Source organism: Oncorhynchus mykiss, chromosome 5, assembly GCF_013265735.2.
Source record: "Oncorhynchus mykiss isolate Arlee chromosome 5, USDA_OmykA_1.1, whole genome shotgun sequence".
NCBI lineage: Eukaryota > Metazoa > Chordata > Actinopteri > Salmoniformes > Salmonidae > Oncorhynchus > Oncorhynchus mykiss.
Window position 1 is genome coordinate 11827623 of NC_048569.1, and position 27463 is coordinate 11855085.

General features: G+C 41.5%; 1 protein-coding gene across 2 annotated transcripts; it reads left to right on the forward strand.

Moving 5' to 3' along the window:
- Positions 1–5286: 5286 nt before the first annotated feature.
- lmnb1 (lamin B1) lies at positions 5287–27210 on the forward strand. Of its 2 annotated transcripts, none has more exons than XM_021601682.2 (12): positions 5287–5431; positions 5731–6110; positions 16461–16617; positions 17298–17423; positions 20809–20979; positions 21423–21548; positions 21881–22101; positions 22558–22786; positions 23535–23639; positions 23918–24037; positions 24956–25060; positions 25316–27210. In XM_021601682.2, exons 2-12 carry the CDS (start codon positions 5746–5748, stop codon positions 25355–25357), a joined length of 1767 nt encoding a protein of 588 aa, XP_021457357.1. In that variant the 5' UTR covers positions 5287–5431; positions 5731–5745; the 3' UTR covers positions 25358–27210. The 2 variants fall into 2 exon arrangements, with proteins under 2 accessions (XP_021457357.1, XP_021457356.1); XM_021601681.2 differs by having other exon boundaries at positions 5354–5511.
- Positions 27211–27463: the final 253 nt, after the last annotated feature.

The following is a 27463-nucleotide window of genomic DNA, read 5'->3' on the forward strand; positions in this document are numbered from 1 at the left end:
ACTCAAACAGGAAGTACCAGTGACACGCTAAATTCTGAAGTGGTCCAATGAAGTGGATGATAAGCTACAGGACTGTTTCGCTAGCACAGACTGCATCATCCGATAACATTCACTGGTTAAAAAGTTTCCATTTCAGGGGATATCTTTACATGACACATTTTTGATATTCTACAGAATATAGACCATTTCCAATGAATATTTGAGTTTTGTGGATATGCACCATATCCTGACAAATTCTGAATCTGTATGTGTCTTTTCAACATTTGATATAGGGATGACTCCGAATATCACACATTGACATTTCCTATGGCCGGATATGGGCTCATTCAATATCTTGAAGTATGTGACATGCTATTTTCATGTTGACAAATACAGACAGTAGGCCTACATAGTATGTTTTCTCAGCATATACAATGCACATGCTCTTGACTGAGGACCATATCAGGATTATTATATGCATTTTGATATGCTTATTAAGGACACATTTTTTTTATGCTAATTTGAATTTTGAGGATATGGCTCAATAATTTGACAAATATTTATTGAGTATCATTCTTTCTGACACTAGCTATAATTTTTGTATTTCCTCTGGATAAACACGCTCAAACCATAAGTTAAAACCACAGTAACTTGTAGCCTAGCAACAAGAATCACATCTACTGTGGAGTTCAAACTGTAATTTTTACATTTTGGCGCCACAAATGAGTGTGTAAACGGTGTGTGCTCGAACTGACGACTGGGGAAACAAAGAAGTGAGAAGCTGTTCAGAAAATACCACAAAGACGTTCACGCTAAAGTGAATAGCTAATTTGAGACGTTTTATTTATCTTAGTAACTAGAATCAAAAATTGTAGCTAATTTGGCCAGCAACCAGTAGGGATAGCTAGCTAACTAATAACAAAATTGCCTTCCCATAAACAATTTTGTTTAACACCCTATCAAGGCTCAAGGTGACAGCTAACGTTTTAATGCGTTTAGGCATATTTTGTATTACTAGTTAATATTAGATAGCAGGTTAACTAACTTAGCTAGCTAGGTAACTAGCAACTTAGCTCGCTAATGTTAGCTTGTTCCAGTTAGTTTTCTCATTATGAATGAAGCAGGTAGAGTAGCTACCTTGTGGTAATATGTGAAATTACATTATTTTTGTGCAATATTGACACAATTTGTATTAATTATTTATGCATTTACAGTTTGGAGTGGATCACAGACCAACACTACCACCACATTGGGTCTGGACTGTGAGGGACCGCCGCTGATGACCCAATCTGCATCCATCGTCCATCACAAATAGGGCAAGCAGAGAGATTTAGGGTGTGAATAAAACACGTTTTTTTTAGCAAAGATTGGCCTACGTTTGCATCTTTACAGAAAACATGTGTTGTGATTGGAGTTCTGGATTTCCTATGCTGCATCTTTTAAACAGAAATAGCAGAGATGTGCTTTGGAAATAGCAACTTGGATTAAATATGACGATGTTTGCCTTTCTGTGCCTTGTATAGCCTACTACTGAATGTGGTGCAAATGTATGCTCAGATATATCACCTTCATGTGAAGAAGCACTATGATTTTCGGTGCCTGAAAAGGTAAAATTATTTGGGCGTTGGGCATTTCATGAGTCAGATTTTGCCTATTTTCTTTCATACATATGAGGATGAATATTACATACCATGTTAGGATATTTATTGACATTTTACATAAAAAAATGTTTTATACATAAATGATCAGGTAACTACAGATATGATACATTTCTGAAAATATGTGGATTTGTTCATGCCTAAACATAAACAGGCATCAAACAGGCAGAATGCCAATACAGGACAAATATGGAATCCTACTACACTGGCTCTGACGCCCGTGGCAAAGCTTGCAAACTATCACGGATTACAAAGGGACACCCAGCCACGAGCTGCCCATCCGTGCAAGCCTGCCAGACGAGATAAATGCCTTCTATGCTCGCTTAGAGGCAAATAACACTGAACCATGCATAAGAGCACGAGCTGTTCCGGAGCTAATGCGAATAATATCTTTAAACAGGTTAACATTCGCAAGGCCGCAAGGCAAGATGGAATACCAAGACTCGTACTCGGAGCATGCGCTGACCAGCTGACAAGTGCCTTTACTGACATTTTCAACCTATCCCCGACCCGGTCTGTAATATCAACTTGTTTCAAGCAGACCACCAGTCTCCCCTACCCAAGAACGCTGAGGTAACCTGCCCTAAATGACTATCGCCCCATAGCACTCACATACATAGCCATAAAATGCTTTGAAAGGCTGGTCATGGCTCACATCAACACCATCATCCCAGACACTTTGGACCCACTCCAATTTGCATACTGCCCCAACAGATCCACAGATGACGCAATCTCTATTGCACTCCACACTGCCCTCACACACCTGGACGAAAGGAATACCTATTTAAGAATGCTGTTCATTGACTACAGCTCAGAATTCAACACCCCTCCAAGCTCATCACCAAGCTCAGGACCCTCAGGGGTGTGTAGTTAATCCTCTAATGTAATCCCTGTTCATCCTAGACTGTGTGGCCGCGCATGACTCCAACACCATCATCAAGTTTGCTGACAACACAATGGTGGTAGGACTAATCGCCAATGATGATGAGGCAGCCTACAGAAAACGGAGGGGCGAGCACACCCCCATCCACATCGATTGAGCGGTAGTGGAGCAGGTCGAAAGCTTTGAGTTCCTGTGTCCACATCACTAAGGAATTAACATGGTCCACACACACCCACACAGTTGTGAAGAGGGCATGACAGCGCCTCTTCCCCTGAGGAGGCTGATAAAATTTGTCATGGTCCCTCAAATTCTCAAAAAGGTCTACAGCTGCACCATTGATAGCATCTTGACTGGCTGCATCACCGCTTGGTATGGCAACTGCAAGGCACCTGACCTCAATGCGCTACAGAGGGTGGTGAGTACGGCGCAGTACATCCCTGGAGTTGAGCTCACTGACATCCAGGAACTCTATACCAGGCGGTGTCAGAGGAAGGCCTTAAAATAATTCTAAGACTCCAGCCACCCAAGTCATAGACTGTTCTCTCTGGTACCACACGGGAAGCGTGTGAGTATACCAAGTCTGGAACCAACAGGGCCCTGAACAGCTTCTACCCCCAAGCCGTAAGACTGCTAAATAGCTAATCAAATTGCTTACCTGCATTGACCCTTTTTTGTACTAACTCTCTTGCATGGACTCTATGCACACACACTAGACTCTACCCACAAACTCACACATACTTACACTGACACCCCAACACACACACACACAAAAGACATATGTCCACACACATATAACATGCGCACACATGCATACGGACCCCTCACACACACTCACAACAACTTTTACACTCCCTACATGCACTGCTGTTACTGCTATTATATATCTTGTTGCCTAGTCACTTTACCCGTACCTATATGTCTATAGCTACCTCAATGACCTTTTACCCCTGCACATCGACTCGGTACTGGAAAACCCTGTATATAGCCATGTTATTTTTTACTCATTCACTGTGTATTTATTCCTTGTTTCACTATTTCTATTTAAAAAATATATATATTTTACTCTGTATTGTTGGAAAAGGACCCATAAGTAAGCATTTCACTGTTAGTCTAAACCTGTTGTTTAAAAAGCATGTGACAAAATAGCATTTGATTGATTGATGCCTTGAATCTGTTTAGGAGAGATAGGCATCACAAGGAGAGGTGAAGGTCAGCCTGTAAAAGGAAAGTAAGTTGCATTACATCGTGTCAAATAATGTGCTCACACCTCCAACTGGTTTCAGTCAAAAGAGGGTGTCTGCAAAGTCCATCTTGGCCTCTCTGACCAAAACCTTTTAGAGGCCTGTCAGGATTTGCTTTATAAAATGCTATCATCATCAAATATATTTGTTCATACATTTATCTTTTAATTTTATTTTGTAATCAAAGCTTTTGTTTGTTATCGAGTGTTATGTCATAATTGTAATCTTAATTTTTAAAAATTGAACCTTATTTTATCAGGGAGTCATACTGAGACCAATGTGTCTTTTACAGATGAGACCTGAATAACATAAATTACAGAAAATACATCAAAATATAAATACAAGCAGAAAGAATCAAATGAAAAGAAAGTTACAATTATGATAATAAGAAATAAACACCATGCAACTTGAACAAACCCCCAAAAAATACAGGCAGCTTCTGTACAAAGGTCATTACTGTGAGATGCATGTATTGATTCATTACCATATTGTACTGTACAGTAGACAGGCAGCAGACGTGCCAGGAAATACAAGCCTGAGGCAGTGAACAGGGTTGACTGTTGACAAAATAAAGTGTCAATGTGTCCCACAACTGTACAGTACTACACCTACAGTACATGTTCTGTACTACCCCATATTATTATATTGTGATGTTTTGTGGATTGTATGAATGATCTATTCACTCACTGGCATATTTAAAATAACACCAATGACAAAGTTACTACTTTGATTAGGCTACTTGAGAGCAATGACAAGCCTATAAACTTCTGTGTAATATCTTGGAAACCCAGAGAAAAGATCTCTTGACTAGTATGTTATTTATCACATGCCCTGTTAAGCCTTGTTGTCACAGGAGTTGGTGGCACCTTAATTGGGGAGGGCAGGCTTGTGGTAATGGCTGGTGCGGAATTATTCGAATTGTATCAAATACTGTCATTCCATACGCTCCTTTACAGCCATTATTATGAGCTGTCCACCCTCAGCAGCCTCCACTGCTTGTTGTTGTCTGTCGGTGCTGTGAAGTTGACCATCTGGCAGGAGCTCTTGTGGTAGCCTAGTGACAGGTGTGATGGGGGGCTTATATACTTTTACATAGGCCTACATGCCTTCACAGTTTACAACACTACACTGAGCTTACCAACTCTGTTAATTAAATATTTCAAATCTTTCATATGAGGCAAGAGGTTATAGCTTAAATGGTCATCATCAAACATACATTTTGTGTGTGTCATGTAGCCTACACTAAAAGTGTCACAATGGACTACAAATTAAATATTTAATAATATGGATATCTAATTAAACGCAAAGTAAATCCATAAAAATTAAATATTAGACCATATATATATATATATATAAGAAACACACGCATAAATATATATACATATATGTTGCATAAAATACAGAGGTTTCTCATACTGACCATGTGTGGTTGTTTTAGTGGTTATTTTGGCGCAACATTGGATACATTGTGGGAGGCAACCGTCCGCCTAGGGAGTACACGATGCGCAGCATGAAAACGCATTCCATCTATTTTGAATTTTGTCTCGAATGCTAAAGTTGAAAGGACATATTGCGTTGCATGTTACCATTGGTTGGTTGAGGTCACGTTAGTTTTACATATTCATGAGCGGCCATATTCGTCAAGCCTGCTTTCTTTTGGTTGAGACAAAGTAAGATACTTGCATGAGCTTTGCGGCTTTCTTATATTTCTAACCCCATTCCACCGCCTGCCTGTTTTATATTGCCTTACGTGAGCTACTTTTGGTTTACTTCCTTCTGTTGTAAATTGATGTATTTTGTAACCTTTTTTGTTGTTGCTTAGGTTAGCGGATAAGCGACCTGTATTTCATGTCCTACAGCTTTGCCAAATTTAGTCTGCCGTGGCCATAATTTTCCCACCGTTTAAAATATATATTTTGTCGTTTTTAAACCGTATTTAATTGAATGTATATTTCTCTATTTGATTCAGCATTTTTGCTTCATAATGGCAACCGCAACTTCAACTCCGGCCGGCCAAAGAATAAGCACCCGCTCCGCCGCCGGTAGCACTCCATTGAGCCCCACGAGGATATCCAGGTTGCAGGAGAAAGAGGACCTCTGCAATTTGAACGACCGTCTAGCCATTTATATCGACAAAGTCCGGAGTCTAGAGTCCGAGAACAGCGTTCTTCACCTGCAGATTTCTGAGAAGGAAGATGTAAGAACCCGGGAGCTTACTGGTTTGAAATCACTGTATGAAACCGAGCTCGCTGACGCTAGAAGATCTCTCGATGACACCGCCAAAGAACGCGCGAGGTTGCAGATTGAATTGGGAAAGATCAAATCCGACCATGAGCAGTTATTGCAGAAGTAAGTAACTTTTTTTTATTTACGAGAACATTTGTTGAAATTAGACCTATGTGAAAATTCGCCGATTTGTCGCCGAAGTGTTGCACATTTGAACACTTAAAACGGTGAATTGCAACATTGGAGCCAAGTGGTTGCAACGTCAGACCGATAATCTCGGTAAAGTTGTTTCAAATGTATCCAATTTATTTACTGTTCACGAATGGTCTACCCAAGAGAATGTGAACAAGTAGCCTACGTTGAAAACACACAGTTGGTTTGTTCCCTTTTTATAACTGGTTTTAGTAGAACACTAATGTATACAAACAGTAACTTTTATTCGTTTTTGTTTTTCTATTGAGTCAGTTTTTTATTTCCGTATAAATTCAAGCATGGGTGTTACTCTGTCTTTTCCAAGTGCCACACCTTTTTGATAGGAATTAAGGTAGGCGCCCCTCCCCCATCCTAACGGTTGAATGGATCTCATAGCGTCATTGTCTCAATCTTGAAATCTGAGCCATTCCAAGCGACCACTGCCCAGTCAAAATACAACTTGAGTGTATACAAACTCATTGTCATTTGTTTTCTTTCAAAAAGTAACATGATACAATATAAACTCTTATACGACAGAATTTCTATAGTATCCTACTAAAGTGGACTGTAACTCCAAAATCATGACTTTTCAAATCAAATTTTGTCGACTACATGTGCGACTACAACAGGTGTAGTAGACCTTACAAGGAAATGCTTACTTACAAGCCCTTATCTCACTTGACATTTGAGCCCTTGGTGCTGTAAATGCTTTTGGGCTTGGTCACTTCACTTTCTACTTTTCTCTCTACTAACTTCCTGCCTATAAAGTTGTAAGCTGTGAAAAATGCAGGGAATTTTGTGGTTCTCCTGAGGTGTAGATGGCCCAGAGCTATTTGAGTCTGGGAGAGGATTCAGAAGTAGTCATTCCCACAACAATTATTCATAGTCATCGAAGGAAGAGGGGAATGAAATGAACCAATGATTATGATGAATGTTGTAGGAATTTACTACAGTACCACATGAACTGTCCACTATCCTTATCCCCACCCTCTGTCTTCATGTAAATGCTGTAAGTCAATGGTACGAGAGGCAGGTAGAAGTCACTTGACAAGCCTGAATGACTGTTTACGCTTGATTGCCACGGACTTGTTTTGGTGTTTAGGGCTAACAAAGTAGCATGTACATGTGACTTTAAAAATTAGTACGACAAATCTCTACCAGCTGGTTACAGTTAGTATATTAGAGGGCTTGACTCATTTGGATAATATCCACACATTTACAATCCTTGAGTTTGTCTAAGAATAAAAACAACCAGTACATTCATATCAATTGAAAGTATAGGGAAAATGCTTATTTCGTCCATCTGAGTTCACAGTAGACCCTTTCTGTGTTTGCAAACATTGTCGCATGAGGGCGGCAGATCAAGGAGGAGTTCTTAAAACACCAGCAAAATTAGCCTCTCTTTACATGTTGTTTATGGGTGCATTTCACGCTACTTTTGGATTTTAATGCTGTACTGCTTAATGTTTTGTCATCGCAAATTATTATACTTTAAAAAAACACTTCAACCAGTAAAATAGCTCTTTGTCTAACTTTTGCTACAGACTATATCAATGAGCGTTAGCATTCTAGCTAACAAATGCTGCATCCAAAATAGTTACTTTGCAAAGATCACAACCAAATATAATCTTAGTGACTGAAGCAAGAATCAAAACATCGTAAGCGTATGAGAATCGCAAAAAGTAATTTTTAGAAGTAATACAAATTTAAATCTAGGCTATGTTGAATGGAAACGGATGGCGACGGTTATCTTACTGCCATCGAGAGTTCGCGCGCATATCTGCGTGACGTCAGTGTGTCAACTGGAAAGGGGTCTATAATCCGCAAACCAATTCCTGACATGTCTTGCCTCTTATTTCCTCTACTAATGCTTTATCCAATTAGTTGCTCATTTGCATACTCTATTGCCAGATAAAGGCTTGTTTTTCTGGGCAGAACTAGACTGGGGTCAGTTTGGAAGACTGACCAGATGGGCTATTTGAATATTCAGAAATAATTAAGCTTTGTGTACTATTCCTGATCATGTGATTATACAGTCACGTGGCAGGTTTTGTTAGGTTTTGCCTATAAGAGTCATTTGAACAGCAATAAAGTTCACACACATACTACTATTCCATATAGATTTCTATTGGGGAGTGTTAAAACACGGTACTTCCTGATCAGCAGTCTACTGTTGACAACATGCATTTACAGTACACATGGTAATGTAGTTATCGCTAAGGATGCATATTGCACGTGTTCCATATGAAAAATATGAACAATATTCAAGGGTCTCTAGTTTCATTTTATGGACCATGTTCCAGTTTAGAACGCAATACTTATATTGTACCTGCACCACACATGCATTTAAAATCAGCAAAAAAAGAAACGTCCCTTATTTAGGACCCTGTCTTTCAAAGATAATTTGTAAAAATCCAAATTACTTGACAGATCTTCATTGTGAAGGGTTTAAACACTGTTTCCCATGCTTGTTCAATGAACCATAAACAATTAATGAACAGGCACCTGTGAAACGGTCGTTAAGACACTAACCGCTCATAGATGGTAGGCAATTAAGGCCACAGTTATGAAAACGGAGGACACTAAAGAGGCCTTTCTACTGACTCTGAAAAACACCAAAAGAAAGATGCCCAGGGTCCCTGCTCATCTGCGTGAACGTGCCTTAGGCATGCTGCAAGGAGGCATGAGGACTGCAGATGTGGCCAGGACAATGTCTAAGACAGCACTACAGGGAGACAGGATGGACAGCTGATCGTCATCGCAGTGGCAGACCACGTGTAACAACACAGGATCGGTACATCCAAAGATTACATCCTGCACAGGATTGGTACATTCAAAGATCACCCTTGCGGGACAGGTACAGGATGGCAACAACAACTGCCAGAGTTACACCAGGAACGCACAATCCCTCCATCAGTGCTCAGACTGTCTGCAATAGGCTGAGAGAGGCTGGGCTGAGAGCTTGTAGGCCTGTTGTAAGCCAGGACATCACGGGCAACAACGTCGCCTATGGGCACAATCCCACCGTCGCTGGACCGGATAGGACTGGCAAAAAAGTGCTCTTCACTGATGAGTCGCTATTTTGTCTCACTTGGGGTGATGGTCGGATTCGTGTTTATCGTCAAAGGAATGAGCGTAACACAGAGGCTTGTACTCTTGAGCAGGGTCGATTTGGAGGTGGAGAGTCTGTCATGGTCTGGGGCGGTGTGTCACAGCATCATTGGACTGAGCTTGTCATTGCAGGAAATCTCAACGCTGTGCGTTACAGGGAAGACTACCTCCTCCCTCATGTGGTACCCTTCCTGCAGGCTCATCCTGACGTGACCCTCCATGGCAATGCCACCAGCCATACTGCTCGTTCTGTGCATGATTTCCTGCAAGTCAGGAATGTCAGTGTTCTGCCATGGCCAGTGAAGAGCCCGAATCTCAATCCCATTGAGCATGTCTGGGAACTGTTGGAATGGAGGGTGAGGGCTAGGGCCATCCATTCCCCCCAGAAATGTCTGGGATCTGCAGGTGCGTTGGTGGAAGATTGGGGTAACATCTCACAGCAAGAGCGGGCAAATCTGGTAGTCCATGAGGAGGAGATGCACTGCAGCACTTAATGCATCTGGTGGCCACACCAGATACTGACTTACTTTTTTGATTTTGAACCCCCCTTTGTTCGGGACCCATTATTCCCTTTCTGTTAGTCACATGTCTGTGGAACTTCAGTTTGTATTGGAGGTCGACCGATTAATCGGAATGGCCGATTTTTAATTAGCAATTAATTATTTAGCAATTGATTATTTAGCAATTAACAATCGGAAATCAGTATTTTTGAGCACTGATTTGATTTTTTTTATATATATAACACCTTTATTTAACTAGGCAAGTCAGTTAAGAACACATTTTTATTTTCAATGACGGCCTAGGAACGGTGGGTTAACTGCGTCGTTCAGGGGCAGAACGACAGATTTTCACCTTGTCAGCTCGGGGGATCCAATCTTGCACCCTTACAGTTAACTAGTTCAACGCTATAACGGCTTGCCTCTCTCTTGTTGCACTCCACAAGGAGACTGTTACGCGAATGCAGTAAGCCAAGGTAAGTTGCTAGCTAGCATTAAACTTATCTTATAAAAAACAATCAATCATAATCACTAGTTAACTACACATGGTTGATGATATTACTAGATATTATCTAGCGTGTCCTGCGTTGCATGTAATCTGACTGAGCATACAAGTATCTAAGTATCTGACTGGGCGGTGGTAGGCAGAAGCAGGCGCGTAAACATTCATTCAAACAGGACTTTCTTTGCGTTTTTCCAGCAGCTCTTCGTTGTGTGTCAAGCATCATGCCGTTTATGACTTCAAGCCTATCAACTCCCGAGATGAGGCCGGTGTAATTGAAGTGAAATGGCTAGCTAGTTAGCGCGCGCTAATAGCGTTTCAAACATCACTCACTCTGAGCCTTGGAGTGGTTGTTTCCCTTGCTCTGCATGGGTAACGCTGCTTCGAAGGTGGCTGTTGTCGTTTTTCTTGTTCGAGCCCAGGGAGGAGCGAAGACAGGGACGGAAGCTATACTGTTACACTGGCAATACTAAAGTGCCTATAAGAACATCCAATAGTCAAAGGTTAATGAAATACAAATGGTATAGAGAGAAATAGTCCTATAATTCCTATAATAAGTACAACCTAAAACTTCTTACCTGGGAATATTGAAGACTCGTGTTAAAAGGAACCACCAGCTTTCATATGTTCTCATGTTCTGAACAAGGAACTGAAACGTTCGCTTTCTTACATGGCACTTTTACTTTCTTCTCCAACACTTTGTTTTTACATTATTTAAACCAAATTGAACATGTTTCATTATTTATTTGAGGCTAAATTTATTTTATTGATGTATTATGTTAAGTTAAAATAAGTGTTCATTCAGCATTGTTGTAATTGTCATTATTACAAATAAAATAATGTATCAGCTTTTTTGGTCCTCCAATAATCGGTATCGGCGTTGAAAAATCATAATTGGTCGACCTCTAGCTTTAACACCTGTGCTCCATTAAAAAGGATGGTGGCCATATGTTGTCATTTTGTAGTCTAGACTAACGTTAGAACATTACTTGTTCCACTATGAAGATTTTAATGCGTTATCGCTGAAGATGAAGTAGCAGGCAGTTGCACTGAAGTGTGTGCAAACACATGGTTTACTGGTTCCTCAGAACATCTGCCTAGTGGCTTTGCACAGCTATGCATATTTGCCCTCAAGACTTTGGGACGTAGCAATTTAAGAAATGCATTTCTACTTGTGATTCGCAAAGGGAACATTCCAGAAGTCCTCCTTTCACACACAACTTGGAAATGTACCACATTTTTCTACAGCCTATGATAATCATTTTGTTTCTCCCTCTTGGCAAAGTATGGTGACAAACATGTGACATCTTTTAATTGAACTAGGAAGTGTTGTTGGAAGCCATTTTGATTGACTGAAGCATCAAGCAGACTCTACACCTGTTGGAAGATTACATTGAACAACAGATGCCCATTATTTGCCAGTAATCCTGCTGCAGCATGTGTGCCATTGACTCCAGTCTCCAACGGTCTCTTTCCAGCCCAGTACTCACTAGATAACCTGAGCGTGGACTTGACCTACCCCTCTCATTTTATGTTAAGTTGACAAACTTCTATCAAATTGTCCACATCTTGGGGAAATCAAGCTAGACTAGTTGAAAGTTAACCTTGCTTGAAATAGTGTTTTACTAAACTTTTGGACTACCCTTAAAAAAGATTACCGTATGCAGAAAGTACTGTTTAAAATATTTTTTTACTGCATTAATTTTGCAGTATAACTGCAGTTATTCTGTCATTACTGTGTCCAAAATACCACAGTTAACTGCAATATTGTTTTGGTACTGTACTTATGTCGTAATATGGAATGTTAATGGAGACATTTCTGTTCAGCTCAGTCAATGCATGCATGAAAGTCCTCTGATACTAGTCATATTCGACCAGTTCTGAAACCAGGCCTGTCGGAAGTTTTGCTACTCTAATGAACTCTTCTCTCCAGTACTCTGGGTAGTTTCAGTGCATGGGTGGGTTGGAGGTTGTGTGCTGTGGTGGCAGGACATCTTGGATATAAAATGGCTTTTCAACCCTCAGCAAAGAGTGACATGGCAGCTGCAAGATGTCTGTGTTCGGTCCTCCTCATTGAACCAGTTGTTCAGCCCATTTCCTAAAGAAAGTAGCCTTTTGTCCAGCTCTGCCAACCAAGCTAGCAGCTACTTTGCTTACATTTAAAACAGTAGTGCTTGACCACCTTATGTACTTTTCAATGTGTTGCATTTGTTGGGTTATGTCGGTGGAATACTGAACAAAAATATCATTACAACTTGTAAAGTGTTGGTTTCATACGCTGAAATAAAAGAGACCAGAAATGTTTCCGAAAGCAGAAAAAGCTTATTTCTCTCAAATTGTTTGTACAAATTTGTTTAAATCCCTGTTTGTGAGTATTTATCCTTTTGCCAAGATAATCCATCCACCTGACAGGTGTGGCATATTAACACTGATTTAAATGGCATGATCATTACACAGGTGCACCTTGTGCTGAGGACAATAAAGCCCCGTTTCCACTGGCACTTAAAATTAGGGCCAAATTCGAGCTGGGTCGAGGGAAACCTGGGCCAGTGCATCCCAGTTTCACGACTGGTGCCAACTCGATTTAGAATTAATTAATGACACCATTACTATGCAACCACCAAGCTGATCACTGCTGGATGCTGACACAACGTTTATATAGCTCGTCTGAGCTTGTTGCTGTTGGCTACCACATGGACAAGCCATACTGCAGTAGTCAGACATGACACAAATTACCACCATAGTTGGATCCTTCCTTAATTTTTGCACTACACAAACTTATGAGAAGTCAGCCCTCAAATGCAATTTGTTAGCTTAACAAATCAGTTTAAACATGTTAGCTCACGTAAGCTAACAGGAATTTTTCATCTGGTTTGCTTGGTTAGCTTGCTAGCTAATGCCATGGCAAACAAGGTAGAAATTAAGCTATGTTTAGCTAATGATGACGTCAGAGCGTCCAACCTGCTTCATAACCGCAGACCACGTGTAACCACACCTGCCCAGGACCTCCACATCCGGCTTTTTCACCTGCGGGATCGTCTGAGACCATCCACCCGGACGGCTGACACAACTGGATTTGCACAACCAAAGAATTTCTTCACAAACTGTCTCAGGGAAGCTCGTTGTCTTGACCTGACTGCAGTTCAGCGTTGTAACGGACTTCAGTGGGAAAATGTTGACCTTTGATGGCCACTGGCGTGCTGGAGAATCATGCACGTCGTGGATAAATCACAGTTTCAACTGCACAGGGCAGTTGGCATTGTGTGGTCGAGCGGTTTGCTCATGTCAATGTTGTGAACAGAGTGCCCTATGGTGCGGTTATGGTATGGACAGGCAGAAACTGTGGACCACAAACACAATTGTGTTTTATCGATAGCAATTTGAATGCACAGGGATACCGTGACGAGATCCTGAGGCCCATTGTCGTGCTATTCATTCACCGCCATCATCTCATGTTTCAGCGTAATGCTCGGCCCCATGTTGCAAGGATCTGTACACAATTCTTGGAAGCTGAAAATGACCCAGTTCTTCCATGGCCTGTATATTCACCAGACATGCCACCCCTTGGGATGCTCTGTATCAATGTGTACGACAGCGTGTTCCAGGTCCCGCCAATATACAGAATTCGCACAACCATTGAATAGGAGTGGGACAACATTACACAGGCTGCAATCAACAGCCTGATCAACTCTATGCAAAGATGTCGCGCTGCATGAGGCAAATGGTCACACCAGATACCGACTGGTTTTCTGATCCACACACCTACTTTTTTTGAATCTGTGATCAACAGATGCATATCCATAAATTAGGGCAGAATGGAATTATTTCAAGGGACTGGTTTCCTTATTCAAATTCAATCAATTGTATTTATAAAGCCCTTGTTACATCAGCCGATGTCAAAGTGCTATACAGAAACCCAGTCTAAAACCCCAAACGGCAATCAATGCAGATTTGGAACCATGGTGGATAGGAACTGTAACTTTTTTCTTGTGTGTTTTTTTATTTTTGTAAAGCAAGATAGAAAATCACGCCCTAGCGCAGGTACTGGGAAAAACAATGAAGCAAGCACTCATTAACTATAGAATAAAGTAAGCCTGTCACTACGTAGTAACATGTTATTGTTGGTCTTTGTCTGAAAGAAGCAGCTTTGTTCTTCTGTAATGCATTTCGTCTACCTAGAGAATTATTCTGTAACATGAAAGCCTGTGTCGGATAAGACATTTCCCCCCCCTGCATTCAGCTGTGTGTGAAATACCAGACATTCCCCCTGTATTCCACACAGTGTGCTCTACCTACGCATACCTCATGCCCCCAAGTCGAGTGTGAGACAGGAAATGCCTGCGCTCGGCAGGAATGCTTCCCTCCCACTGACGTATACACACCACGCCTCCCTTTAAAAAAAAAATAATCTTAATTTCAAACACACCTGGCATCCGCAAAGCTTTACGCCTACGTCATGTGATGTTTGTAAAATCCTCAGTGGCTACTGGTGAAATAACTCCACACCCCTTTTCCCCTTGAACTCTCTACTGTTCCAGAAGCACCATTTACATTGACCTTTAGACACGTATTTACTGCATGTTTTGAATCATCCTATGATCCTAGTCAGTACTAGGGTTAAATATTTTCCTGTTATTTTACAAATCTTCTGTCCTGAGAGTAACTCACTTTTCTCCCGCGTTTTATTAAATTTTTATTTGGGTTTTATTTAACTAGGCAAGTCAGTTAAGAATCAATTATTTTTTTACAAACCCAGACGACGCTAGGCCAATTGTGTGCCGCCCTATGGGACTCCCAATCATGGCCAGTTGTGATACAACCTGGATTCGAACCAGGGTGTCTGTAGTGACGGCTCTAGCACTGCGATGCACTGCCTTAGACCACTGTGCCACTCGGGAGCCCCACTCGGGTAACCCGGTATTTCCCGCCAAAAACCGGAACTGTCTTTCAAAAGCATTATTAAAGTACACTACATAAAGTATGTGGACAAACCTTCAAATGTGTGGATTTGACTATTTCAGCCACACTTGTTGCTGTCAGGTGTATAAAATTGAGCGCACAGCCATGCAATCTCCATTGACATTGGCAGTAGAATGGCCCGTACTGAAGTGCTCAGTGACTTTCAAAGTGTCACCGTCATAGGATGTCACCTTTCCAACAAGTCCATCAAACCCTGAGCATTGATGATTCACCATGCAGAGGCCGTGGAGAAGCCAAATTTAGACAACACGTATCATTTAACAGTTCCATTTCACGCCATGCTGTTCATAGAAATAATTTCTTATTTAATTTACCGGTTTCTCAGTTATTTATCCCAGGAAAAGGGGAGTGGTTTTGGGTGGTAAATCTCGGGAACTGGGTTCCCGCCATTCAACCCCAGTCAGTACACAGCGTGAACTCCGCAGTATTGTATATGGAGGGCACGCCCCAGAGGAGGACTGCTATGTCGGTCTCATCTGGAGCCTTCATACTTAGCGGTCTAGATATGAGCCTCAACAAATAGCCAATAGAATAACCTCATCCTGTTTCCCTTTCTGCTACTCAGAGCAGTCAGTTGTGTGCACAGGAACTCCAGATTGAATGTGGAGTTTGATATTAATCTCAAACCAAATATGGCCTGTTGCACTTGAATTATGGCATGAGAAATAGCAGATTTTCTTTCAGTGAAATCACAGGATAGTTTATGCAATACGTTATGAGATGCTGTTTACGTTTGACTGTTTATATGTAGCCTGGGTAAACACAACTAAAATCTACGCTCATTATTACCATGGTTGGCTTTAACCAGGCTAGTTTAAACGGTTAGTTCACCCAAATGTCCAATTTACTGTGACTTTATGGTTTATGGCCAGTGAGCAATCCTTAGATCCAATGGACTTTTGCAACCCCACTGTTTATGCTATTTCAATTGAAGACAACAGGCCTCGTGTCTTGGTATTTGAATACTAAGAGAAATGGTGATCTGATGACATAACTCTCACCACCCCTGCAAGGCTATGGTATGCAACGTTGCTGATATGTTTCACGTGTTTTTACTCAAAGGCACCTTTATGACTATATGACAATGGGGACTTCAGTCATTGAAATCCCCTCTTGGCGTTTTAAAACACACACACTACCTCCGTGGCTGGGCCGTACTCAATGCTGCTATGCCTCCACTTCTGCCTGCAGCTTTGCCAAGAAGGAGTCTGATGCGGCTGGCGCCCTGGCCCGGCTCAGGGACATGGAGACCCAGCTGAACTCAAAGGAAGCGGTGTTGGCCACCACACTGTCAGAGAAGAGGGCCCTGGAAGCCAGCCTGGCTGACCTGCAGGGAACTGTCCAGGAGGTAAACGATCAAACGATGATGATAACGATACTTTTAATTTGTAACAGGCTTTCCTCAAAGTGATGGCAGTATGGATCAATCAGACAAAGATAAGTTACTGTTTACGTTTAACTTTTTTTCCTATCCTATCAAGATTGTGATTTGTCATGGCAGCTGTTGGTCAGCCTATTGATGACTAGCTGCACTGAAATTGCCATGCTTAAATGCAATCATCTTTATACAATTTTTGTTCAATTGTTGCTTGAGTGAAACTTACATTTGGATGGAGACCTTATCTGAGGAGATTTTGCATCACTAACCAGAAGGTGGCAATCTAACTCTCCTCCATCTTAATTACATTACATTAAAAGAGGTTATAGGAGGATGGGCTCAGTGTAATGGCTGGAATGGAATTATGGAATGGAGTCAAACACATCGAACATATAGAAACCAAGTTTTATTACAGCCATGAGCCCATCCTATCATAGCTCTTGCACACACATGTACCCAGTCTTGTTCTTTCCTAAGCCTTATTCAGTATATCGGATTTTTACTTTGCGGAATTGGAGATCTTCTTTGCCATTTACGATCTGCAACATTTTGACAATTTAACTCCATTGTCTTTTCATAGTCCACAACAACTTCAAAACATCCAGTAGATTAGAACTCATTCACGTAACCCTCTTGTTCTTCTCCTACAGTTGGATTCTGGCTTGATCTTTGCCAAGAAGCAGCTGGGAGAGGAGACTCTGCTTCGCATCGACCTGGAGAACCGTTACCAGAGCCTGTCTGAGGAGCTCGAGTTCCGCAAGAACATGTTCGAGGAGGTCAGAGAATTGTCCAACACCTCCATTAGTTATAGCTATACACATGTTCACATTCATTCATTTAGTTATAGCACAGCTGTCTTTTAGTGGGAATGTTTGGTGCAGCAAATGCAAATCTCACAGTATACACAACAGCAGGTTGATGTCGTGGACAGTTTTCAGTATAAAGACTGCTTAACCAGGGTAACTAAGGGGAAAGGTGACATACACTACCGTTCAAAAGTTTGGTGTCACATAAAAAAATCTATTTTTATTGTCCATTTAAAATAACATGAAATTAATCCGAAAAACAGCATAGACAATGTTGTAAATTACTATTATAGCTGGAAACGGTTGATTTTTAATGGAATATCCACATCGGCGTACAGAGGCTCATTATCAGCAACCATCACTCCTGTGATCCAATGGCATGGTGTGTTAGTTAATCCAAGTTTATCATTTTAAAAGGCTAATTAATCACTAGGAAACCCTTTTGCAATTATGTTAGCACAGCTGAAAACTGTTCTGATTTTAAAGAAGCAATAAAACTGGCCTTAGACTAGTTGAGTATCTGGAGCATCAGCATTTGTGGTTTCGATTACAGGCTCAAAATGGTCAGAAACAAAACTTTCTTCTGTAACTCGTCAGTCAATTTTTGTTCTGAGATATGAAGGCTATTCCATGCGAGTAATTGCCAAGAAAGTGAAGATCTGGTACAACCCTGTGTACTACTCCCTTCACAGAACAGCGCAAACCGTTTCTAACCAGAATAGAAAGTGGGAGGTATAGTTTGAGAAACAGACAAGTCCTCAACTGGCAGCTTCATTAAATAGTACCCACAAAACACCAGTCTCAACGTCAACAGTGAAGAGGCGACTCCGGGGTGCTGGCCTTCTAGGCAGAATTGCAAAGAAAAAGCCATACTTCAGACTGGCCAATCAAAATACAAGATTAAGATGGGCAAAATAACTGATGCTGGATAGAGCACTATTGGAATTAGTCTTTTAAAATCATAAACTTGGATAAGCTAACACAACGTACCATTGGAACACAGGAGTGATGGTACGCCTATGTAGATATTCCATTAAAAATCTGCCGTTTCCAGCTATAATAGTCATTTACAACATTGTCTATGGACAGATTAATCTAAGTTTTAGGTGTTCGCATCACAAAGAACATTTGTGAGAAGCAGAAAATATGCTGGAGGAGTGCTTGACGCCGTCTGGCAAACATGGTGGAGGCAATGTGGTGGTATGGGGGTGCTTTGGTGATGGTAAAGTGGGAGATTTTTACAGGATAAAAGCGATCTTGAAGGAAGGCGATCACTCCATTTTGCAACGCCATACCCTTTGGACGGCACTTAATTGGAGCCAATTTCCTCCTACAACAGGACAATGACCCAAAGCACAGCTCTAAACTATGCAATAACTATTTAGGGAAGAAGCAGTCAGCTTGTATTCTGTCTATATTGGAGTGGCCAGCACAGTCACCGCATCTCAACCCCATTGAGCTGTTGTGGGAGCAGCTTGACCGTAAGAATACGTAAGAATTGCCCATCAAGCAAATCCAATTTGTGGGAGGTGCTTCAGGAAGCATGGGGTGAAATCTCTTCAGATTACCTCAACAAATTGACAACTAGAATGCCAAAAGGTCTGCAAGGCTGTAATTGCTGCAAATGGAGGATTCTTTGACGAAAGAAAAGTTTGAAGGACAATTATTTCAATTAAAAATCATTATTTATAACCTTGTCAAAGTCTTGACTTTCCTATTCATTTTGCAACTGATTACATCTATGTTTTCATGGACAACATGTGACCCCCAAACTTTTGAACGGTGGTGTATCTTATGTGAATCAGGTATAGAAGTATAGTATACAGGGCTTGACAACACTTGTCCTAGACAAGTAAAAATATATGTAGACGGACAAGAAGAATATATATTTGAGTTGTCCAAATGTGATTTGGTTTACTTGTCCAATGTCAAACAATTACTCTGATCAGACTTGGCTCTGTGTCCTCTGGACGCAACAATTGAGTATGCGATGTTGTGTACGGCACAATGTTATGGTAAAACAAGCCACCCCACACACGTGGTCAGTCTCAACATGCCTGTAGCGTTATATTGCTAAGCAGACCCTCCAGAGTGCCATATGGTCATACACCTTTCCCAGAATGTGTGTGTACTACCTTGAACCAGAGCCATGTATTTGGAGTTGGGCTAACTTTTAGAGTATGGTTCTAATTATCGACATAGTTACATATCTTTTTGTATTTTTATATTCCCCATGTCATGTTAATGGGGAGCTAACATGGCTGCCATAGAACGTTGTAGTGTCATTTAACTGCATCATAATGCAGAAACCTCAATGTCCCTACTCTCTAAATACATGGCTCTGCCGTGAACCATCTTTTGATTTTTTTGTCTTTGTTCAACACTGACTGAACCTTTTGAGGAGGCACCAAGTTGTAGGGTTTACTTAAGCAATAAGTATACCACAAATATACCACAAACCGCAAAGGTTTGATTTTATAAACTGGTTAACAATGTAATTAGAGCAGTACAAATGCATGTATTGTCATACAAGTGGTATATGGTCTGATATACCACTGCTTTCAGCATTGAGTTCGAACCACCCAGTTTATACTGACAGTCCACCCAGTTTATACTGACGGTATTAACAGGGCACCAGTCCTTTCTTGGACAAAGTTGGCCTTTATTCTAATTTTAGTCAAGTTATTGTAATACATTATTACTCAAAGATATGAATTGATTGAAGTTTTCCCCCATAATATCAAGATGAACACAAGCTCTTTATAGAATCAACATTTTAACACTAATCAAAAAAACTACAAACATAATGATTGTGAAAAGTTAGAGAATTGAAGACCTGGAGATCCTGAACATGGCTGTGTTTGTTGGCTCATTCCTTGGGCTGCTCCTTTATTTTAATTAGGCAAGTCAGTTAAGAACAAATTCTTACTTACAATGACGGCCTACCCCGGCCAAACCCTCCCCTAACCCGAACGACGCTGGGATCGAACCTGGGTCTGTAGTGACGCCTCTAGCACTGATGGTGCTTTAGAGCGCTGCGCCATTCAGGTTCCCTTTGGATTGTTGCTTCCTCTGAGATGCAGAGGCTGAGATCTAAAAAAGTGTTGTCTTCTCCTTTTCATGAAGGTGAGTTTGTTAGGTACCGTTCAGGCAACCCTAGCTCATTTTAGTCTTATGTCTTCGTCTGAGACTGTTTTTAGTGTATGGGCTCTTCTGTCCCAATTTCCATACTGAATAGCTAGTACTTCCTTTAAAACGGGTCTCTCCTTCTGAGGAATGGAGGAACCCACAGCAGGGCACACACATCGCTACAATGACCCCTAAACCCCCCCCCCCCACCCCGTCTGTGTTGTAGGAGATCAAGGAGACAAGGAGTAGACACGAGACTCGTCTGGTGGAGGTGGACTCTGGCCGGGCTGTGGAGTACGAGTTCAAGCTGGCCCAGGCCCTGACTGAGATGAGGGGGCAGCACGACGAGCAGGTCAAACTGTACAAGGACGAGATGGAGAACACTTACGTGGCCAAGGTGAGACAGAAAACACAACATCCAAGATCCTTGATGCAGACTGGAGGGCCCATTATTGTTTGGTCATATACCAAGGCTTTTTAGGAGATTCTGTTCCTGACTTGCTGTGGTATTGACCATAAAGTTAACCTCATTTCAGTGGGTCTCGCCATGCTGGGGTGACCTATTGGGAAAATTGCATGTAAATCTGTGTCAAACTTACTAGTTGTTGGATACCAGTAAAGTCACGTCATCAAGCGCAGCGTTACACAGTAAATCTAAAAAGACCCATTTCTGGTGTTGCACTTCCTCTCTGGCTGGTCAGGAAGCCCTCTCTGTGACGTTCACTTCCTCTTTGTGAGGCGTTGCACTATCCATCCTTCCGTATGTGTGAAATTAACATTGCTTGTACCCACACAACCCATTTTAACTCTGCTCTGTCCTCCTGTGTACCCCGGGGGCAGCTGGAGAACGTGCGCCTGTCGTCGGAGATGAACAGCTCGTCGGCCAGCATGGCCCGTGAGGAGCTCCGGGAGTCGTGCCTGCGTGTGGAGAGCCTAGCCGCCCAGCTGGCCAGCATGCAGAAAGAGGTGAGATCTCATTAATCAAATGTATTGGAAAGGTGTTTTTACATGATTTAAGGTGACGGTTGTACCATTATTACTATCTACTGACAATGGTTACGATGCTACCCAGTTACTTTTTAAAGAGGTTGATGGTTTGGTCTACACATTTAGACTAGAGCCTGATACTTAAACTAGCCAGAATGCAGAAAGGGGTGAGAGATTATATGGAGGATACAGGAGTAATGTTACACAGGAATAACAATGTTGAGGTGAAATGAGGTACTACCTGAACACATAATGTGTCTAACTTGTGTGTCCCACTGAACACAACCCTAACCTGTAAAATATCTCTCTAGACCCGTGGATGGCAGGACCGGATCCACGAGCTGGAGTCAGCCCTGGCCCAGGAGAGGGACACCAGCCGCAGGATGCTGGGGGAGAAAGAGCGGGAGATCGCGGAGATCCGGGCCAAAATGCAGATGCAGCTGGACGAGTACGAGCAGCTGCTGGATGTCAAATTGGCCTTGGACATGGAGATCAATGCCTACAGGAAGCTACTGGAGGGAGAGGAGGAGAGGTGAGGGTGAAGAGAGATGCATACAGAGATCAATGCCTACAGGAAACTACTGGAGGGAGGAGAGGAGAGTGACTCATGCAACAGTCACACTTATGCACACACAAAATCCTGTATAAATGCGGATGTAAAAATTGACTTTAGGGTGAGCACACTTTAGGGTGGGGGTGAAACCAACACATAATTCAGATACAGTCAGTGTCATCTTCTCTTTGGAGTGGAGCGCTTCAATGTTTGGCTCCTCTCTCCTGTTCTGGGTCAGGTCCCAGGCTGATGTGGTGTTGAGTTTAAAAGTTGTGTAGGTAGTGTTCCAACTGGCCGGACATGTACACATCGATGTAGATTCTTCATGCAGGAGAAATGTTAACTTCCCAGCTTGTCGTCGAGCTGTTACCGAGAATATAATGGTGTTAATTTGACTAATCTCTCATACCCAATCTTTCTCTCTCCCTTCACTAGACTGAAGCTGTCCCCCAGCCCGTCGTCCCGTGTCACCGTCTCCCGTGCCCAGTCCAGCTCTCGCAGCGTGCGTACCGCCCGGGGAAAGAGAAAGCGTGTGGATGTGGAAGAGCAGGAGGCCAGCAGCTCCGTCTCCATCGCCCACTCCGCCTCCACCACCGGCCCAGTGTGCATTGATGAGCTCGACACTGACGGGAAGTTCATCCGCCTGCACAACACCGCCAATGAGGTGAGGGTAGCGGGACGTGCACTGAGCGATCTAATGTTCTCGCATACATTTGAATGTGTTTGCATTTGTTCTCAAACATTAGTGTGCGCTCAGACACATGTTTGCTTTTGTTTGACAGCAGAACTTTACCGGTAATGTAACCTTTTAACTAGGCGAGTCAAATTGTTATTTAATAATGAAGGTTGTGTTCCAGAATGTCTATAAACCATTTGTGCGTCTGATTGCAACATCCTATCAATGCTGTCACTGACATTTGAAACCCTTGTCCAGGTGTGAGATGGTGCATGACTGCTTTGCAGATGGTCTGTAACGCTGTCTGGAACACAGCCATAGTGTTGAGTATGTGTGGTGCAGACATGACAAGGTGCTCAACTGCATCTGAGCCTAGCAACTCCAACTCGCTGCGGGGATCCCATTTCTTTCTCCAGCATTTCTGGTGACCCCTCCTCCCTCCCCAAATCTAATCTCAACCTTAAAATTAAGAGAACCAGTATACATTTTCAATTTTATTTCAAATTATATTTTCTGAAACATAATTTTGTTCCACTGCAATTCCCCCAACCATGACTGCGAATACTACAGCTTAAACCACAGCCTCTGGTATTATCACTTAAACTATACACACAGAGTTAATCAAACTCGTGGCCAGGGCTCCCTTGAAAAAGAGATTCATGTCAGTGGTACCGTAAATAAAGGGTACATATAGTTATTATAATGAACTTGTTTTTACTTGTGTCCTCTTCCCCAGAACCAGGCCATGGTGGGCTATGAGCTGAACAGGACCATCGGAGAAGTTTCTGCCACCTACAAGTTTACTCCCAAATATGTCTTGAAGGCAGGCCAGAAAGTCACGGTAAGACTGCATTTTCTGGTAGTTAATACACAGGAAAGTAGATATTAATTATGTTCTTCACTGTGGTATAACACTGTAGAGCAGAGTTAGATTTATCAATGGTGAGGAGGAACAACAAGCAGATATTTGATAATGTTTGTATGGGCAGATTTCCTGGACATAGATTAAACCTAGCCCTGGACTAAAGAGAACACTCTATGGAGAATATCCATTTTAGAATTGTAGCCTGTTTAGTTACTTTACATCACATTCCCATAACCTTGAAACCTCTGTCCCAGGTGTGGGCGTCCAATGCGGGTGTGGCCTCCAACCCCCCCACAGACTTGGTGTGGAAGAGCCAGGCGTCCTGGGGCACAGGGGAGGATGTCCAGGTGCTGCTGCTCAACCCTCAGGGAGAGGTACAGAACCTTTAATCCACTTTATGTAGCATTTATACAAGTCTTATAAAGGATTTATGGAGGGCTGAGATATTGTTAAGTTGTCTCTTTAACTTCTTGACGCTACCAATCCTGGGATAATTGTCATCAACAACCGCTGAATTTCATAGCGCCACATAAAAATAATATTACTACAAATATTTATATTCAAATAATCAATATAGCAAAACACTTTATCCTTTTTGTTAATCCACCCGTCGTGTCAGATTTAGAAAATATGCTTTACAGCGAAAGCAATCCAAGCGTTTGTAAATTTATCGATCGCCCGACAAAACATTATGTACACCTAGCATCAAGTAGCTTGGTCACGAAAAGCAATCAAATGAATCATTTACCTTTGATCTTCGGATGTTTTCACTCACGAGACTCCCAGTTACACAATAAATGTTCCCTTTGTGTTTTCTATCCTAATCTGTCAATTATATGCATATTCTAGCATCTGGTCCTGAGAAATAGGCAGTTTACTTTGGGAACGTTATTTTTCCAAACATAAAAATAGTGCCCCCTAGCTTCAAGAGGTTAAAGTGGGCCCCATATGTTATTTATGTCTTTGGCCCTGGCTATAAACAACCCCTAGTCTGCTGTAATTGTTTTTTTTACCAGCAGGTGGTGCCCTGTTCCACCTTTTACTGCTGCTGTCAGAGCAGTATTATAATCAGCTTTCCTTAGTCCCCTGGAACCAATGTTATGGAGTGTAACGCACCTCCATTCCGTAGGGTGATGTTCCATAGGGCGCACTGTAGAATTATTTTTATTTTTTATTTAAATTTACGGAATCAAATATTTCTTGCTGGACAAGTTCCTGTAGTCCCTCGTTTCAGTTAATTTTCTTCCGTTCGGTGCCTAATGAACACAACCTTGGTTTCTTCCTGTTTCCAGGAGGTGGCCAGGAGGAGCACCTCGTACAAGACAGCCATGGAGGAAGATGATGATGAGGATGACGAGGGAGTGGAGGTCATTGAGGAAGATCTCTTCCACCAGCAGGTAAATGGACAACCATAGCTATTTTCAGCAATTAAATATTTATTTGGATTAGAATTGAGTAATTATGGACTGAAAATAAATAACTGCAAGGAGAAAGCCCACGCAACACTGTCTTGCAAAAATCACCATGTTTGATAGTTGTTTTAGACTGGCCGAGAATATACTGTGGTATTGGCATCCAACTTTTTTCAACAAAATATTTTTTGTTGATATTGTGTAGATCGACTGAAATGTGGTTGTTTTGTGGCTTTCCAGGGAGACCCACGTGCCACCAAGAGGGGTTGCTCCATAATGTGATCTTACCAGTACACCCCCACCCCTTCACACCCCTCTCTCTCAACCAGTCTCAGCTGCCAACCGAACTACCACAGAACTATTTTGTATCTTTTTAGTGTATTATAAGAACCGTGTGAATTTCTATTCTGCTCTTTTTAGTTTGAAATTCCTCATATCTCAAGATTGTAAAACTGTTTTTTTTCTTTCCCTACATTATTTTTTTATGTGTAATCTTAAAATGAACCATCACTACTTGCATTTTTCTGAACCAAATAATGTTTTCTAGTCCCAGTAGTTTCTTTTGTAGAGTATTACTTTGGACAGCTCTGTGCAGGAGAGGCAGCTTGCAGAATGAATCTGTACCTCGAGGTGCTGTGACTTTGTTTTGTTTTTACATCTGATTTTCGATAAATATAACATTTTAACGGCCTCTTTTATAGAAGGTAATTTTATTAGTGTTTTTTTCTCTCGCTCAGATACTAGTTAGACAGCCAGGTTGTTGCATACTTCAGAATGTAGTAAATGTTTATGTGAAACTAGAAATAATAAAGCTTTCCAATTTGAAAGAAGCACGCAGCTTTCAGAAATGGTCCTCCATTCGTGTACTTATGGATGACCGCTTTTGGTATTGCAGGTATTGGCAAAGTTTGTCTGAACATTACACACTACACCACAAGGTGTCAGTGTTCCATTAGCTAAGTTTCCATCCAATAGTTGAGGTTTTCACGTGAATATTCTGAAGTCAGCAAAGAAAAAATATGGCAATTTTCCCACCAGGCGTGTTTCCATCAAACTGACTTGCTGCGGATAAAAGGCTGTGCGTGACGATGTAGTGTTTCCTGTATCGAACAAAAAAACAACATGCGTTTCCATAGCATTCAACTCTAAAGATAGTTTTATTTCCTTGGTAGTAGGCTACATTGTGTGACTCCCAAGTTTACTGCGACATGACGGTTTTTATACAAATATTTGCTCATAAAAGCATTTCAACCGCAATTATCACAATTTCACTGACAAAATATCTCACCTTGCCTAGCTTATTTTGTTGTCGACATTGGGACGTTTTACTGACACATTTGCTGTTTCCTTAAGGCCTGTCATAACTTTTTTTGCATCTGGTCATTCATCTGCATGGAATGGTTGGATGGAAACCTGGTTACTGAGAAGAATTTCCTGTCTGCTATATTCTTCATATATTTGACTCGATATTCTACAGCCAAGACTGTTTTACAAGACAATGCTTTATACTACCAGTTGACTCTGTGGGAAAATTGTTTTCATTTTATTTAATTGTATCACATCAGCTTTGATGCAGAAATGGTTAACTCGAGCCTGCTGTCTTGGTCAGACTTTCTTCCAGGAGCCCCCTTTAAAAAAAATAACCACTAATTGCTGGATCCATGTCTGGTACAGGTTTAATGTCCATATAATAGCTTGGCATTAGCTTAATGTGTCGAGGGTTAGTATTTTCTGTATTAACAAACTCAGCAAGCAGCCAAGTAATAGTTAGATGGCTGTTTTGGCATTATTCCTCAAACCAATGGGTCTGTGATCATGATTGTACTCTAACAAATGTCAATTGAAGATTTATCAATTTTGAATTTAGCATGACTGTGTATACTCATGTTAATTTATGAATCTGAATGCAAAAATGCGTTTTTATGCTGTACTAGACATACCTTTTCAGAAACTCAGATTACCTTGCCAATATTTCTTAAGTCATTTGGGCGTCGGTCATATGCATACATTTAAAGTTTTAGCGGACCGATTTTTATTTGCTCCATCAGATTTGTGGTCATATGCATGCGTTGTTTGACTTTCTGTAACCTTCACATTTAATGAAAAAATAAACTATTGATTTTGTTGTATTTCCATTAAACAGGAATATTGTATACATTTTAAAAATCTTTGCCCATATTCGAAGCGTATCGTATAGGATTACATGTTTAATCAGTCATCTTGAACCTACATCGGCACTCCTCCTTTGAGATGCTTTGTGTATAAAGGGGCCCTGATCTGTTTGATGGTTATTCTGAAGCAATTGGGTCATGGCTAGAAGGATTCTGCTTTTGTCAAATTAAAGTCCTATTTGACTTTTCGTAGCAGGTTTGAATTTACGCAGCAAGT